The sequence below is a fragment of the Trachemys scripta genome, chromosome 5, assembly GCF_013100865.1.
Source record: "Trachemys scripta elegans isolate TJP31775 chromosome 5, CAS_Tse_1.0, whole genome shotgun sequence".
In the NCBI taxonomy this organism is placed as follows: domain Eukaryota; kingdom Metazoa; phylum Chordata; order Testudines; family Emydidae; genus Trachemys; species Trachemys scripta.
The window spans coordinates 135947449-135962804 of NC_048302.1; the positions used below are offsets into that span (position 1 = coordinate 135947449).

A 15356-nucleotide genomic window follows, 5' to 3' on the forward strand; every position below is an offset into this window, starting at 1 on the left:
CTGAGACTCCCATTGCAGGTGAGTGCCCTAATCACTGGGCTAAAGGTTGTGACACAGACACAGGTTTGCTGGCCCTACCAATTTGCAGACAAATTCCAAACATTTTCAGAACCAAATATTTTCCCTGATTTTTCGGTTTCCTGGATGAACTGAAAAATCAGTTATTCACCTAGCTCTACTCTGTAATGTGTATGGCTGGAAATATCTTCCTTGGCACAGTTCAAATGAAGTATCAGGTAATGTAGTTGAAGAAGGGAGGAACTTAATATGACTTTAACATCTGTATATGGATGGTCTTGTGATTATGGTAACAGGACACCGGGTTTCTATTCCTGGCTCTGGCACTGACTTGCTTTGTGAGTCTGAGCACGTCAGTTAACCGCTGTGTGCCTCAGTTTCCCCTCTGTAAAACGGAGGTAGTGTTTACCAAGCTTGCCGCGGTGCTGTGAAGCTAAATTAACTCGTTTGCAAAGCATTTTTAAAATTCTTCTCTAGGCGATCCTGCTAGCCTGATCCCTTGGTAGCTTTTAGGTGGACCCTCTGACCTTTTAAAAAAAAAAAAATGTATTCATCACATGGCGGTTTTGTTTTTGTTGCAGCTTCTAGATCTGTTCATCCAGTGGGACTGGTCGACGTATTTGGCTGACTACGGGCAACCCACATGCAAATATCTTCGTGTGAACCCAACGACAGCCCTTATCCTGCTGGAAAAGTGAGTATGGCTCAAGACATTCTTTTGATGGTTTCAACTGCTGTACTTGCTTTAACAAGCCAGGGTGTTTCCAGCAATGCATTTCATTATTCACACTGCCTCCTCTGTGCTGATCTCAGGTAAGTGGAAAATTGCTTGCTAGCACATATGCCTACGTTCAAAGGGTCAATCTTTTTTGCATCCTGGTGTGTACAGTGGAAGAGTCCCTCTGGCAGCCAGTCCCTCTATTTCACACTAACTGGAGCTGCATTCTACGTATCCCCATGCCTTGAAGCAATTTCTGTTCTATATAGGTTATATACGGATATATTTTTCAATTGGGACACACATTCTGCTTTACTTTGAGCAGAGTTTCCTCATAGTTTACTATAAGTAGCTTCCCCTGTATATGTGTGTGTCTGATGTGGCCACCAAAAGTAGTCTACTGCAACGACCTTGTAGGGAAGACTAGACAGTTTCACACTAGGGATGCTAAGAGCTCAGTTATGGGAGCGGGACAGAGCTCCCAAGTGGCTTTGTCTTTAGACATGATACTTCCAAAGATCTGGGGCAGCATGAAGAGAAAGCATCTTTTGCTTCCCTTGTTCATCCAGTTGTTCATAAGTTGTAGTTAGCGCCAAGTGGCTAGGGCCAGTAATGCTAGCCACCCCGCCTCCCTTAGGTACCTTTAAAAAGCCCAGCCCAAGTGTTGAAAATTGTTGGTTACCAGTGTTAGGCTTCACATTCACCTTAGATGCCTTTGTGTTATTTTCGTAATACCCCCAGCGTGTTCGAAGGCTGCCTTATTTCTGCATCTTGCTTCGCACGGCCCTTCAACTATTCACCAGCAATCCTCCAAAAATACGCATCCTGACATCATATGGGTGGGGGTAGCTAATTCCGTACAGAATTGTACTGTGGCCGTTTATCTGTAAAACGGGGGTTAATTAAAATTTGTCAAGTTCTTTGGACAGGTAATGCACTGTACATAGATGCTGAGTTATTCATGGCGTGGTAATAACCGTCTGCATACAAGGCTTGGTTCACACTGTGGCAACAGCAGTGCTTTAGCAGGATGCAGTTTACCCCAGGCAAAGTGCTAGGCACCTCTCCGAGGGGAATAGCTTGCGGCGCTGCGAGGGAGCGTGCAGCACTGTGGGCGCTGATTACACTGGTGCTTTACAGCGCTGCACTCGCTGTGCTCAGGGGGGGTGTTTTTTCACACCCCTGAGCGCAGCAAGTGCAGCGCTGTGAATTGCCAGTGTAGCCAAGGCCTAAGTGACTGAAGTCGATGGAAGGTGAGGAATCCACTCCCTGGTCAGTCGGGAATTAGCCTGCCTAGTTAGAAACCCATGGGAGGGGAGGGAGGAGAGCTCCTTACGCTTGGCACTTACAACGCATCTCACCCATGTCTCCATATCACCTGTGCAGCATTTGAACATCAGTCCTCCATATCGAGTATTTGTTTCAAAAAGCCACAACAAATAATTCCACCTGCCAGCGTCACGGGACTTGCCTCATTTTGATCTAGTCAAAGTGAGTTTCACGTGTCCAGGTGGTTTGCCAGACGCACCCCGGTGCATCAAATGGCTTGGCACATACCTCAGCTAAGTGATTGTAAGGTTCATGCCGACATTCAGGTGCTTGATTCCGCAGCCTTATTTACACCCCCATCAGACTCTAGGCGCCTTGTGGACTCTGTGTATAACGTAGCGCTGACTCCATCTCGCACCACTAGTCCCAATGGCGTTTAAAGCGTATGCTGTCTCAATGGCTCGAACTCTCGGCATTGACTTTACGCGGGTACATTTCCTCTCCTCCCCCAGACATCGAGACCAGAATTCCGGTCATACCTGTACGTAACTAGCTTTGCCAACAGGACAGTCTGATCTGCTGGTTCATTTTTTTTTAACTTATTTTCATGATTATCTCTTTTCCTAATCTCACCTCTTTCGTAGGATATCGCGAGTGTAAGTATGCTGCTCGTTTGGGCTTTTACATTCACCTTGCAATGAATCCTTTATTGTTTGATTTAAATGGAGCACTAAACGATCTAAATGCAAGCTCTCTTTGAAACTGTTCCCCCCTGTAACCTTATCGTCTCAAATGCACTAAATACGACTAAAAGGGGAGCTTTTACCGTGTTGCTTTTCTATGGATTCATTTCAACAAAAGTTGACTCAATCTGAGGTGGTGTTGGCTGGGATGGGGACAAAGTTTAACTTCCCTTTGTTTTGATTGTTAACTCTATTATGATGGTACCTATAACCCCCATTGTGCTAGGCACTGAGCAGACACATCATAAAAGGGACAGTCCTTATTCCAAAGAGCTTACAATTCCTGAAGCACTGTTTGGCCACTCAAAAAAAGATTGCTTTTTTGCATGATAGAGTACAGCCCTCAACCAAAATTCTCTATGGAATTTTCTGCAGCTAATGTTGAAATGGACGTGGCTCATGAATTCAGCAATTTCTGCAGAACACTGAAGCCTAACCACATGGGATTGAGTGAAAACGCATAGTTATGACCAAGCTCTGCCCTCCGTGCTGGTGTGAACCCTCAGACGTGATTGGGAGCCTAGAATACACATTTAAAATACAAAATGTGGCCCTTAGAATTTATGGAAAGGTTTAAAAAAAAAAGATGGTGATTAGATTTTTCTAGCCAGATAAAGGTAAAATTACTTTGTGTGCATGGGTTAATATGAATCACATAGTTTGCACAAGCCCATGTGCTTCAATTTATAGATTCAAATCTATGTCCAGAGGAAAGAAATCCAGCCACATACAAGTGGTAGTACAGGCGCCCAGTTTAAATAAGCTTTACTGCCCACAATGTTTTGAATACAGATAAAACTGCCAAAGGAATGCACAGATGTTTTAAAAAAATCATTACAATGCTGCTTTGTCACTTTTCTAGGTAACGATTGCCATGGCAAAGCCAAAAAGCATTGTATTGCATCAGCAATAGATGCACGTCATGCAATGGTCCCCGTATACTATTACACAGTTGCTGGAATCACCGTTAATTACATTATACACCAGACATCGAAGACTCCAATCCTACAGTTGACATCAGTCGGAATCTGTGCAGGCTCACGGGTCTGTCGGCCCAATACCGATGGCAGGATTAAAACCTGTATTATCATATCAAACAGTAATCAAATTTAAAAATTCAACCATCTCCAAAATGTGCATGTTTTCTTTCTCTGGCATACCTCGTTATACTCCGTGTCAGCTAGTAAACTCAAGTAATATTCTTCCAGAGGCCTGCATTCTGCCATACTTTAGAACAATTCTCTATTCAGTCCCGGGCATGGACTATACAAGGCTTTCACACACCTTCAGTTTCTGTAGTTTACTTAAATCTTTGGGGAAATAATCCCAACTGGTAACATCCAGCTTTTCAGGAAGTTTGGATCCAGCCCCAAATGTAAGAGCTCGAGCTTATCTGTCTTTGCCACAATAATCAGCATGTTGACAATGTCAATGGACACAATCGTTTTATCCATTTTACTCATTGTGGCCCTGATCCAGCAGTTGGAGCCATGCAAGGTGTCTGTCTGCAATCACTCAGAGCCCCCTTGGACAAATATAAGTGCTAATTATTATTTTAAATAACACTTCAAAACATGAAATCTGTAATATTAAAAATATTGTCTCCTGTAGCACTTAGCAACACTAACAACATCTCCCATCATGTACACGCTCCCTGATTAATGTCATGATGCTTCCAGCAATCACACGCTTTCTTTTAAGATGTGCACTAAAGCATTTGCTTTGCTGAGTAAAATCGTCACAAGCTATATAGTTAAAAAGCACTCCCAGTGTAAGCCCGTCTTCAGGCATTTATAACTTTAGCAAATAATTATCCTTTGGGATAAAGGTTGTTGTTATCCTTTGTTAATAGTTCCAAGGTTTGTAGTGTTTTGAATGTTTCAGATTCCGCACTTTTTGTGAGATAGGAGCATGAGAACTTAGTGGATTTTTTTATCTGTCAGAGGTGTTTCAAGAGGTTTGTTTTCTGATTGGATAACTCAAAAGCCTCTAATTTGGAAAACTGCAAATTTTCACTGTTTCCCCATTTGGGTGCTCAAAGCTCGACACCTCAATCCATGTTTAGACAGCTAAATAGGAGCTTAGCACCTCTGAAAATCAGATTACTTTTTTGCCTAATTTTAGGTATCCAGGTCTGAAAATGTGTGCGCCTTGCCCACGGATAATTACCTCTGACAGGCCTGATTAAAAATAATAATAATTTACAAACAATGGTGTTATCAGAAAACAGTGGTGGCTTTTTGAGGCCAGTGGGCTGGATGTTAGTTAAGGTGTCTAGTCCCCTGCATATGTACCTAGAGCCTTAGATGGGATCGTACGCACATCTATTTTTAGCGCACTAGCCCAGTCTGAACTAGCAGAGGTATGTCTCCTCATGCTAGACGTTACACCTCCAGCTTGACATACAGAGTCCCCTTACCTGCTTTTTGTCAACCTTGCTTGCCTACTTTAGCTCTCACTGGCCTCCAATGTTATATGCTCTGCCAATGTGCACAGAGACTATGCGCAGCTGACACTTTAGCCATGGAGCAAGGCACAGTGCCCCCTACATGTGCCTACACAAGCATGCATGAATCTGGACCTCTGCATGTTGGAAGAAATGTAGCTGCATCTGTTTCACTTTCTGACCCACAATTGTTATCTCTCCCTCTCTTTGGCACAGTTGGAGATCCCAGCATCTCAGGGAAGATGCTGAGACAAATAAGTGATTTATTTTCATATTTAGACTTTTAATAAAAATACAGGCATCAAGAACATATTCCTAAATCAGGGAAGCCAATGCAGAAACTCCACCTGTGTGTAAAATTGCATAATCTTTTAAACTCGCAAGTCAGGAACTTGGTGGCCTCACAGATGCTGTGAAACTCAGCCACATGTGATGTATATTTTAAGTTGTAAAAGTTAACGCCATACGCTTAATTCCAGATTTCTGAATTTCCTGACTCTTGTGCAGTTACGTTGCAGTATTGTCATTTATCACTTAATAAGCATTTACATGGACACAGCAACATAGATCTAAGCAAGGGAAGGGGAACTAGATGAACCTGAACCTAGACAGTGCTTTGGCATTAAGGTACCACATAAATAAACATTCTGCCATGAGATTGGCTCTTTTTTTGTGACTGCAGAGTTTAAAGAACAAATCTGTAGACGTTTTTATTCAGTGGAATGCCTCAGCGTAGTATTGGGCGCTGGCTTTATACATCCTTGTTTGCACCCAGATCGTAGAAACTAGAGATGGGAAAGACCTAGATCATCTACTATCTCTCTGGCAGTACAGGAATGTCACTTTACTGTGGATGTGTCAGATATTAAACTACTGTATGAACAGAGCTGTCCTTGAAAGCCTAGGGTAAGGGTTGGCAACCTGTGGCACGCGTGCCAAAGGTGGCACGCAAGCTGATTTTCAGTGGCACTCACGCTGCCGGGGTCCTGGCCACCAGTCCGGGGGGCTCTGCATTTTAATTTTATTTTAAATGAAGCTTCTTAAACATTTTAAAAACCGTATTTACTTTACATACAACAAGAGTTTAGTTATATATTAAAGACTTATAGAACGAGACCTTCTAAAAACGTTAAAATGTATGAGTGGCACGCAAAACCTTATATTAGAGTGAATAAATGAAGACTTGGCACACCACTTCTGAAAGGTGTGCCTAGGGAAATGCAGGCGTGCTGTTCTGTAGGAGGTTTTTTTAGGTAAGGTACCTTGCAGTGATGTATGAGATGAAGTAACCTGACTGGTTGTTTCCACTCTGCACAGGATGAAAGACACCAGCCGTAAGAACAATGTCTTTGCGCAGTTCCGGAAGAATGAGAGGGACAAGCAGAAGCTGATAGACACTGTGGCTAAACAGCTCCGAAGTCTGATCAACAGCCACCATTTGTGAGGGTAGTCAGCTGCTTGGGATGGGATTTTGGGATTTCAGGACAGTGCTAATCTCTGCACTACAGCCTCCATGCGCCTGGAGTTGGGATTCCTGTTTAAAGAGAATATATGTATTTTTTTATTCACGTGTATAGTATTCATGGAACTGACCCTTATGAAAAAATGTTGCTAGGTGAATAATCAAATGGTGATATCGCGGCATTGTTTGTACTGCTGCCGTGAAGGGTGGGGTCGTGGTTTCCCACTATAAGCTCCTATTTTCAGGGGTTTATAACTTGACCGTAAAGGCTGAAACTTGAGATAAAAGTTCATGCCCAGATGATTTTTTGTAATCAAATTCAGAGAATCCATTTGACCTTTCTTTTGTTAAGTTATTCAAGTGCAGAAAAAAAATGTAGGGAGCATTGTGGTTTCCGATGCTTTTCCTCCATTCCTGTAGCTCGGCTACGCCTTTGCAAATGGAAAGAGTATGGCTTGTGAGCTCGTAATGCTGATGAGTGTATTGGGTATATTTAGGAAGGGAGGGCAAACAAATGCAAAACCATTCACTTTGTTTTGTTGATGTGCATGCTAACTTCATCCTTAGTCTGCCGACTCCTGGCAGGAGAAGTACACTAAACAGATCCATCAGGTCTGTAACTGGACCTGCGGAGCAGGGCTGGATGCTGTAATCTGGAATAACTCTTTAGGAGCTGCTGTTGTCTTTTGCAAAGACACTACCTGAAAGAGCTTGAGAGCTACATCGTCATCAAATGGGATTGGAGAGGGCCACGGAATAATTCTGCTCCAATGGCCTGACCTTGTGGTGCCAAGTTTGCACTGGGCTGTTGCTTCGTTGTGATTCAGCTTAGTCCTGTGATGCTAACGTTGCAGGGAAGAAAATCAACGCTCTGCAAACAGCGTGAGGACATCATGCCACAATTTTGCCTTTCTCTGCAACTCTGTTCGACGCTGTCTCCTGTCATCCCCCTTCCTGAATGTTCGGAGGGACGTCCCAGTGACTCTAGTTAGGTTGTGGGGAGCACTGAGCAAACAGACTTTTGCAGTACGCAGGGCACTGCTGTTACTAGCATAACTCTGGTGGAGATTTGAACAGACTCCTGGGCACTCCCGAGTCACATGGGACTCTAAGAGCACTCCGCTGAATATTCAAGCTCAAATATCCACTTGGTAAAAAGTGCCTACGGGCAAAATTCTCCTCTCTTGTCTGTAGCAAGTATCTGTTCCATATTCCTCCCTCCTCCTCTGCATAAGACTCCCATTGAAGCCAACTGGAGTGCTTATGTACAAAATGTATGCTGGCAGAGAAATTCACTCTGCCTGATAGAGGAGACTTTTGCCCTTACCTTGTATTTACCTACTAGATTGTAACTACTCTGGGGGGACACACATCTAGTGGGTCCCTCTTTAATATCAAATCCCGATACAAAAATATTCTAGTGATAGAGTCCCTTTTCTGTAGGACCAGTCATGCCAAGCTCCATATTTGCCTAAAACTAATAACATTACAGGGAGCCATTAAGATCTTTAATGTATACATAACCACATCAGTACTGCTGCTTCAACACCTGCCATAAACTTAGTATAGGATTTTTTTTTACATCGGTTTAAATTAGTTGGGTTGTTTTTATTCACACTGCAATTATTTTTTAAGAAGCCAATGCACCTTTTCTAGCCTTCGGAGAGAGATTTAGTTTTAACCTCTTTCTCCTTAAGTCTTCATATCATGCAGGTGACGGAACTTGTTTAAATACGATGCACAATGCAAATTGTCTGTAATGCGCAAGGTGACGGCTGGCTCTCCAGGCCGCATTCAGTCCCTCTTCCTTTCGACCACGCGTGCTGATCCTGCATTTTCTGGCAACGGTGCTGGTGCCACTGTCCAACACATGTTTAAGCACAGGGTGGACCAGGAGGTTATTTTTTATTTGTCTTTCCTAATGGTGATTTTTTCCAATGTTCCTTAGCCATGTGTTTTTTAAAAGGGTACGTATTACTTGGCCTGAATGTCAATAGCCATGTTTGTAAGCAGCGAACTTCTGCTACTGGCTACATCCAAGTGATGGGATAAGTATGAGGGGTCTTTTTTATACTTGGGAGGGCTGTATATTGGCATTTCCCTTGTGTTTCCTTTTTGAATATAGCTTAAAAATGCCTCCAAAGCACAGGTTCTGAAGGATGGTGAGAGCGACGTGGGTGAATTGGAAATTGGCCTGGGTGGAAAGGGACCTGCGGCAGCAAGCTGGAGGGATCTGCAAGCCAAAGAACTGTTCTACGAGCAGACGCTTTCCTCAACATGGGGGGCACAGATGTGAACGGGACTGGTTGAAAACAGCTGAGAGTCTGAGTGTCCTGAACCCACCCCACCTGCAAAGTCTTGTGAGTCCTTGGCTGCAGCAGCTAGATGGACGGTGCTGTCTCCAGGGGACAGTCTGCAGCATCTCTGGTTTCAGGGCGCTGCTCAATGCAAGAGGAGAATTCACAAGCTTGTGGGACAAGACGACCGACAGTGAAAACTCCTCTTAGCTACTGAAAAAGGGAAAAGCAGCTCTGCTTTGAAAATCCAGTGTAAGGGCCAGAAAGCCTGGTTTCTTAGCAAACACAAGAAGTGTCGCCAGTCACAGTTCCCAGTACTCTTGCAAAACTCTGTCCCATCAGTATCAAACACCAGGGGACAAAGATGCGATTTACTCCTCCCACAAATGGAAAAGGCAGGTTTTTCCCTTCTGTGGGGCTGTCGCATCCTGCAGGGCCGTGAAGAGGGACACTGCTCGGACGCAGGAGGGGGGGACAGGTCGCGATGTACTGAGAGGCAAACATGCCTCAGATGCAAGAGAAACTTCCCACGTTAAAATAAATATCGCGATTTTTTTTTTAAAAAAAACATCAAAAACCCATGGCAGCCCCGTGCTGAAAAAAATAGGGGAGATTTGAGTCCACAAGGCACTTAAGGGCCATAAATAGTAACGAGCACTTTAAAATCCCTCAGAATCGTGCTGCTGCCGCTGCTGGCAACAGCATAAATGAGCATCAGCAAGCATGACAAATAAGGCGCTCTGGCCTTTCCAGTTTTTTATTAGGAGGAGGAGAGACTGTCAAACACAATTTTTAATCGCGTTTGTCAGCCACTGACTTTGCTGCTGGGCAGGGTGTAGGTTTTGCTGGTGGTGATTATTTTTTCTCCACTCCTTGTTAAATGATGGGAAGCGGGGCTGGGGGGGAGGGGGAACGGGAGAGTGGGAAACACGCCCCCAAATGTGTAGCTCAGGCTGATAGCTAGGGGAGGGGTTACCATGCTGGAGTAGGTGTTAGCAGAGAAAAGCCGCCAGCTGTTAAACTCATGCTTCAGGCTTTAAAATTCAGAGTTATTCCAAGGTGTAGGCTCCATTTTCCACTGAGCGATTCCACTTGGTGCCTAATTAATATCAAAAACAAAGTAAACAGCATCCCTGAGCCAAACCTTTCAGCCGTGACCCCAGCCAGCACCGAACCTTCCGTGACCTGCAGCTGGGCTCTCTGTCCTGTCTCCACCAAGCTTAATTTAAAGAGGAGTACAATGGCCTGCCCAGAGTTTAAAAGGCTAGGAAATTAATGCTGCTTGGAGAGGCCATGCAAAACGTCTGGACCGGGATCATGTGAACTGGCTGTGGCTCTGGGATTGAGGATTTTCTGCTAGGAAAGCAGCCCCCGCCAAGTTGGAGATTCAGAGAGTCTCTGATTTCGGGAGGTCAAACTCCTAACCACACGTCACTTAGCGGGGATGAAAAATTGAATTTTGGTGCTCTGTTCCTAATTAACTTTTTGTTCCAAGAGATGCAGTCCCGTCCCTTCAAAATAAAATTAATCTTTTAAACAGATTGCTTAAAAAGCTTTGGAAGACGTTTAAAATCCCCTCTAACTCTCTTACTAATGATTTGTATCCTCTGATACGAATGGTAGTGCTTATGAGGGAAAGATTATTATAAATGTACAAGACAGGGGCAGGAGCGGAACCCACGATAGACCCGTGCCTCCCAAATCAAACAATGCTGCTATTAATGTACCCAGGTACATATATGAACAGCCCTTCGTTTTTTTAAGTCATGCTAGAGAGGGCGGGATTACTTTCCCCCCTGCAAAGATGTTTAAGCACCAGTTGAAGACAGTTCTGCTCCCTGAGAAGTACCCAGGTATCTTCTTTGTAAAGTTTGGTGGCACACTTCTGACAGCCTATGCACTGGGAATAGGGTTTGTATTTAATGCACTAACTTACAGACACATTGTACCAGTGCGTAGGGAGGGGGGGGTGTGTATTCATTCTCTAGTGTTGGAGTTCAAGTCACAAAAGCTCTTAGCAGTTTTGCACTTTGTTTTAATTCTGACCACAGTTCTGTTCTCCGGTGAGAAAGCTGTCCAGTGCATTGTTCGGTGTTTGTTAAAAGCTAGGCTGTCCGCGCAGTTACAAAAATGATTACGTTAACAAATGCCAGAGCTGATAGATTGGACATTTTTGTCCAGTTCTAAAACTGTTTGTGGGACACTGAGTCACATTCAAAGCTGATGCTTAGATGGAGGCATTACAAGTACTGCCAAAGACTCCATGTACGGATGGATGTGTGGGTGGAAGGGTATGGTACCCCATCCAAAATCTGCTAGCATGGATCAATAATCTTGGCCTTCAAAGACTTCGCTGTTCCCTTTCCGATGGTTCAGTTGGAATGAGTTGTCAACAACTAATCAGAATTTAATTTCCAGCCTCAAGGCAAAGCCGTTCTGAGTGTAACATCAATTATCTCAGCACCAGACTTAAATGAGGGGAAAATGGGCAAGCAATGGTGAATTGGCAATGGGAGTTATTTTCAGCTCCCAAAACTCTGCTGATTAAAGGGGGTGGGAGAACAGCAAGTCCTTTTCTCAAGCAGCGACCAATTCTGCCACATTTATCTTCACTTTGCCATTACTGTATCTCTAGATCGTTTCTTTCTTAGCTTCGGAATTCACCTTAAGTCACTGCCCGGCTTTTTCTAGTTGGTTCCAGTACTAGCACTTGCAAGGAGACTATGCAATGGAGAAACAACCATTTTCCATTTATCCCACCCATGGGCTGGGCCAGTTCTATTAGGGATACACCTGATCAAAGAAGAACATGTTTAAAGGCTTCGTTTACTCCCCCTCACTTTCAGGACCAGTTTCTACATGCCCTTGGGATACCAAAATGCCTTTGCTCACCCTCCAGCGATGGGGTGTAAATTGCGTTTTATCCCAAATCTTGGGAGACAAAGGGAAACCATCTAATTAATGAATTCAAGGTGGGACAGACCCTCCATGTTGCAAACTCTGAGCCGTTTTCATGGGTTTTGTTTTTCAAAGTGGGATGATTCTGGTGGATGTCTGCATTTGTGTATATAGGGGGTGAAGTGCTCACCCAACAAACACTAGACTAAGGGATCAACGCAGACTATGCCCCACACCTGTTTCATAGGTTTAAACGGCAAAAGACACTTGCTGTTGCTGCTTTTTACCTGATCCCTCCCATCCAAGGCCTGGCCTTAACCACAAAATGTTGGGTTATAACATGGGTGCAAAGAGTCGAGTTAGCTGACCCGACGCTGACTGCGGTTGACATAGGTTGTGATCAGCGTGCTGTTAGCTAGTCATGGGTTAAACCCTGGTTCCAGTTGGGTTTAATCACAAGGAGCTGAGACAATGCATCTGGTCCAGGTGTCCACTTGGTCCCGCCTTTGCCCTTGTTAGACACACGGGCCTGATTCTCGTTTACAATAAGGCCCCTTTGAGCTGCCAGAGTGATGTAAAGGGGCCTTTGTATAACCGAGATTCATACCAATGTGACTCTACGCCTGCCCTCCAACTGCTCTGAATTTAAAGGGACAGCCCTGCAGACCTTTCTGTCTAGACCATTCGGTGCTTAGTGAGCTAGTGCTTCTACTTAATCAGGATTTACATCTGCACTGAATTGCTTTCTAATTTTGCTTGTCCCTCTGATTTTACTCCCTCCCCCCCACATGCACCCCTCAGTGTCCATTGGCTGCTTGTGCCGCCTTTATGGGCAGGGGGTGGGAGGGGAGGTTTATTTTATAACCTAATGTGGTGAAAACAGCTTTTTTTGCACAAGTCGTTGCACAATAAGGGGAATACTTAGTAAATTAGGTTTAACTTTAAAGGGAACATGTTTTTTCCTTAAAACTCACTAGCGGAGCTACTGATTAAAAATGGACTGCATGGTTTACAGATTAAAATGCATTAGAAATTAGCATGTTGATTTCAACTGTACATTTATCCTATTGTAACTTCTATTAAATAATACATCGTATAAATCTGGTTAAACACGTGCTGAAATGCTGTGTGTCCGTTAACTTTGATCACAAAGCAATCGACTGCATGAATTGTGAGCGAATTTCATACAGAGTGCTTCACGGAGGGGGCCAAAACTGGTGGACAGGAAGCAGGATGATGGGCGATTGCTCACTTTGACCTAGGAGATGGCTTCCGTTCTGTCTCTCCTCTTCACTGCGTATGGAGGCTGCTGGGAGAGACAGTAAGGAGATCAGACTTGCAGTATCACCTGGATGCTGGTGAAATGCAATTCCAGGCCTGCTCATTATCCTCTGTTTCCTGGCTGTCCAAATAACTAGCTACGGCTGCTGTTCAGAAGACAAAGTTCTGAGTTCAAACTCCCCCTAGACAAGACTGAGTTGAGGCCAGGGGGACACGTTAGCAGGAGCTTGCAGGCATGGGGTTATGTATGCATATTCACCTGGGTCTTCCAAGTCCCGGGTTAGCATCCTAATCACCAGCCTTCCTCTGGCAGCATTCACAGGCTTGTCCTCGTACCAGAGCCTGCACCGTCACTCCTATGGTGTAGCCTGGCCCAGGGGAACCCGCACTTACACGATCCTCCTCCACTCAGCTCAGTGCTGGCTGGAACCCACCCAGCAATCCACGTATTGCTGTGTCCCCTGCGGCTGCCGTACATTTCGCCCTTCGCCTTTGAAGAAAATAACTTTTGCCGTCAGTGGATGTCTAGCCCATCTTCTACAGACTTTACAGGCCCCCTACATTGAACACCTTGTTTTATGGGCTGGATTAATGTATACAGATGATTGGCAGTGGTTTGCATGAGCCAGAATAGAATTCAGTTGAGTCTCCGTTACCTAAGAACATAGGAATTGCCAGACTGAATCAAACCCAAGGTCCACCTAGCCCAGTATCCCACCTCTGACAGTGGCCAGCACCAGCTGCTTCAGGGGAAGGCATAAGAACCCTGCAGTAGCTGTTGTGGGGAAATTTGCCCTAATGAAGGTCTCACCCTGGGCTCTGATAGCGAGAGATTGGGTTTAAGCCCTGATATACAAAGTTCTGTCTCCCTCCCATACTCTTCTTGTCAGCATTCACTATTAGAACTCTGGGTGTGCTTGTTAGCCGTATCAATGTCCAATCCCTTTTTGAATCTTGCTCAGTTCTTACCCTCAACAACGTCCTTCGGGCTTTGCAAGGTCAACAGGGTAAGAGGAAGCCCAAACCTCTTTTGTCCCTGCAGTTGGCAGGTGTGACTCCAAATGCATGCCAAGGGTCTGATGGGGAAGAAGTGGCCAGCTGTCTTTATGCAGTCACTTCACCGCAGGAGCCAGCTCTGTATTTTGTCCTTTTAATTTCTGAGATTTTTTTCTGTCTTTGATTTAGTTTTGTTTGATCCGCGTCCCAGCAGCTCTAGAACTCTTACAACCCCCCTGCAATGTACAAACCACGGGTGAATAGTTTGGAATGCACCGACCTGCCCCGGACTGATGAAATATACCAACTGCCCAACCAATGACCTCCATCAGCTGGCCAGTCTAAATTCCTCTCCAGGGCCTGGTAGACAAGGGGCCTTCCTCAATGTCCTGAGAATCCACAAACCACCACTATTCGGCAGAGGTGCTGGAACAATGTGGATAGTGGGGGTGCTGAGAGCCATTGAACCGAACTGTAAACCCTGTGTACAATGAAAACCACTTGAAGTCAGGGGGTGCTTCAGCACCCCGCCCCCCAGGTCCCTAGTTCCAGCACCTGTGGTATTCAGCAGATTCTTGAAGTATGTGTTTATCTTTGAACGTGCAGAAGTCCCTTTCAACTCAATGGGATTTCAGCACGTTTACCATTTAAGCATGTGTTTAACTGCCTTGCTGGGTTGGCGTCTAATAGACTATAATGGGATGTGGGGGGAGGGTGAGTTCCAGTATTGGAGATCCTTTAAAATCTCTGGGTTTTGTTTGATTTCCTCCAGCAATCCTGGCATTGTTCCCCACCTCATCCCATTATCGTCCATTTATTTCTAATGGGTATTATTCACTGGAGGGAATCTCACAGGTGGAACAAAGACCCTGAGGCCTAATGAGGAGGAGGAAAGCAGAGAATCAAGGAACTTGTGTGCATTTGTGCCTCCCCTATCTGCCCTTTTATCTCTTGCTTTAGCTGCTAGGTTCGGGTTACCCTTCTCTTTGTGCCCGGCTGGCTAAAAACCTCTGCTCTGAGTCCATGATGTTGTCATCTGATGTGCAGCTGTTATGATGGTAATTCGGGGCCATCCGATACGAGACCAGAACTCTCCTCTGCTGAGATGGAAAAAGGGATCTCAGCCCCTGTCTAGGATTTCTGACCTCTTCCTTGGATTCTCATCACAGGGCTTCCAAAGAGACGTTATGCGGGCCAGGTACCAGCTGCAAATGCACTTTAGTGTATA

At 44.8% G+C, this 15356-nt stretch overlaps 1 protein-coding gene across 4 annotated transcripts in view; it reads left to right on the plus strand.

Annotated features, from left to right (window-relative positions):
• Positions 1-12955, plus strand: part of EXOC6B (exocyst complex component 6B) — a 374729-nt gene extending 361774 nt beyond the window's left edge. For 2 of the 4 annotated variants that reach the window (XM_034770772.1, XM_034770774.1), the window contains 3 exons: positions 600-712; positions 2650-2661; positions 6512-12955. In XM_034770772.1, coding sequence (XP_034626663.1) covers positions 600-712; positions 2650-2661; positions 6512-6638 — 252 coding nt within the window. In that variant the 3' untranslated portion in view covers positions 6639-12955. The remainder of the gene's footprint in view (positions 1-599; positions 713-2649; positions 2662-6511) is intronic. The other 2 variants (XM_034770773.1, XM_034770775.1) reach the window with 1 other exon arrangement.
• Positions 12956-15356: the final 2401 nt, after the last annotated feature.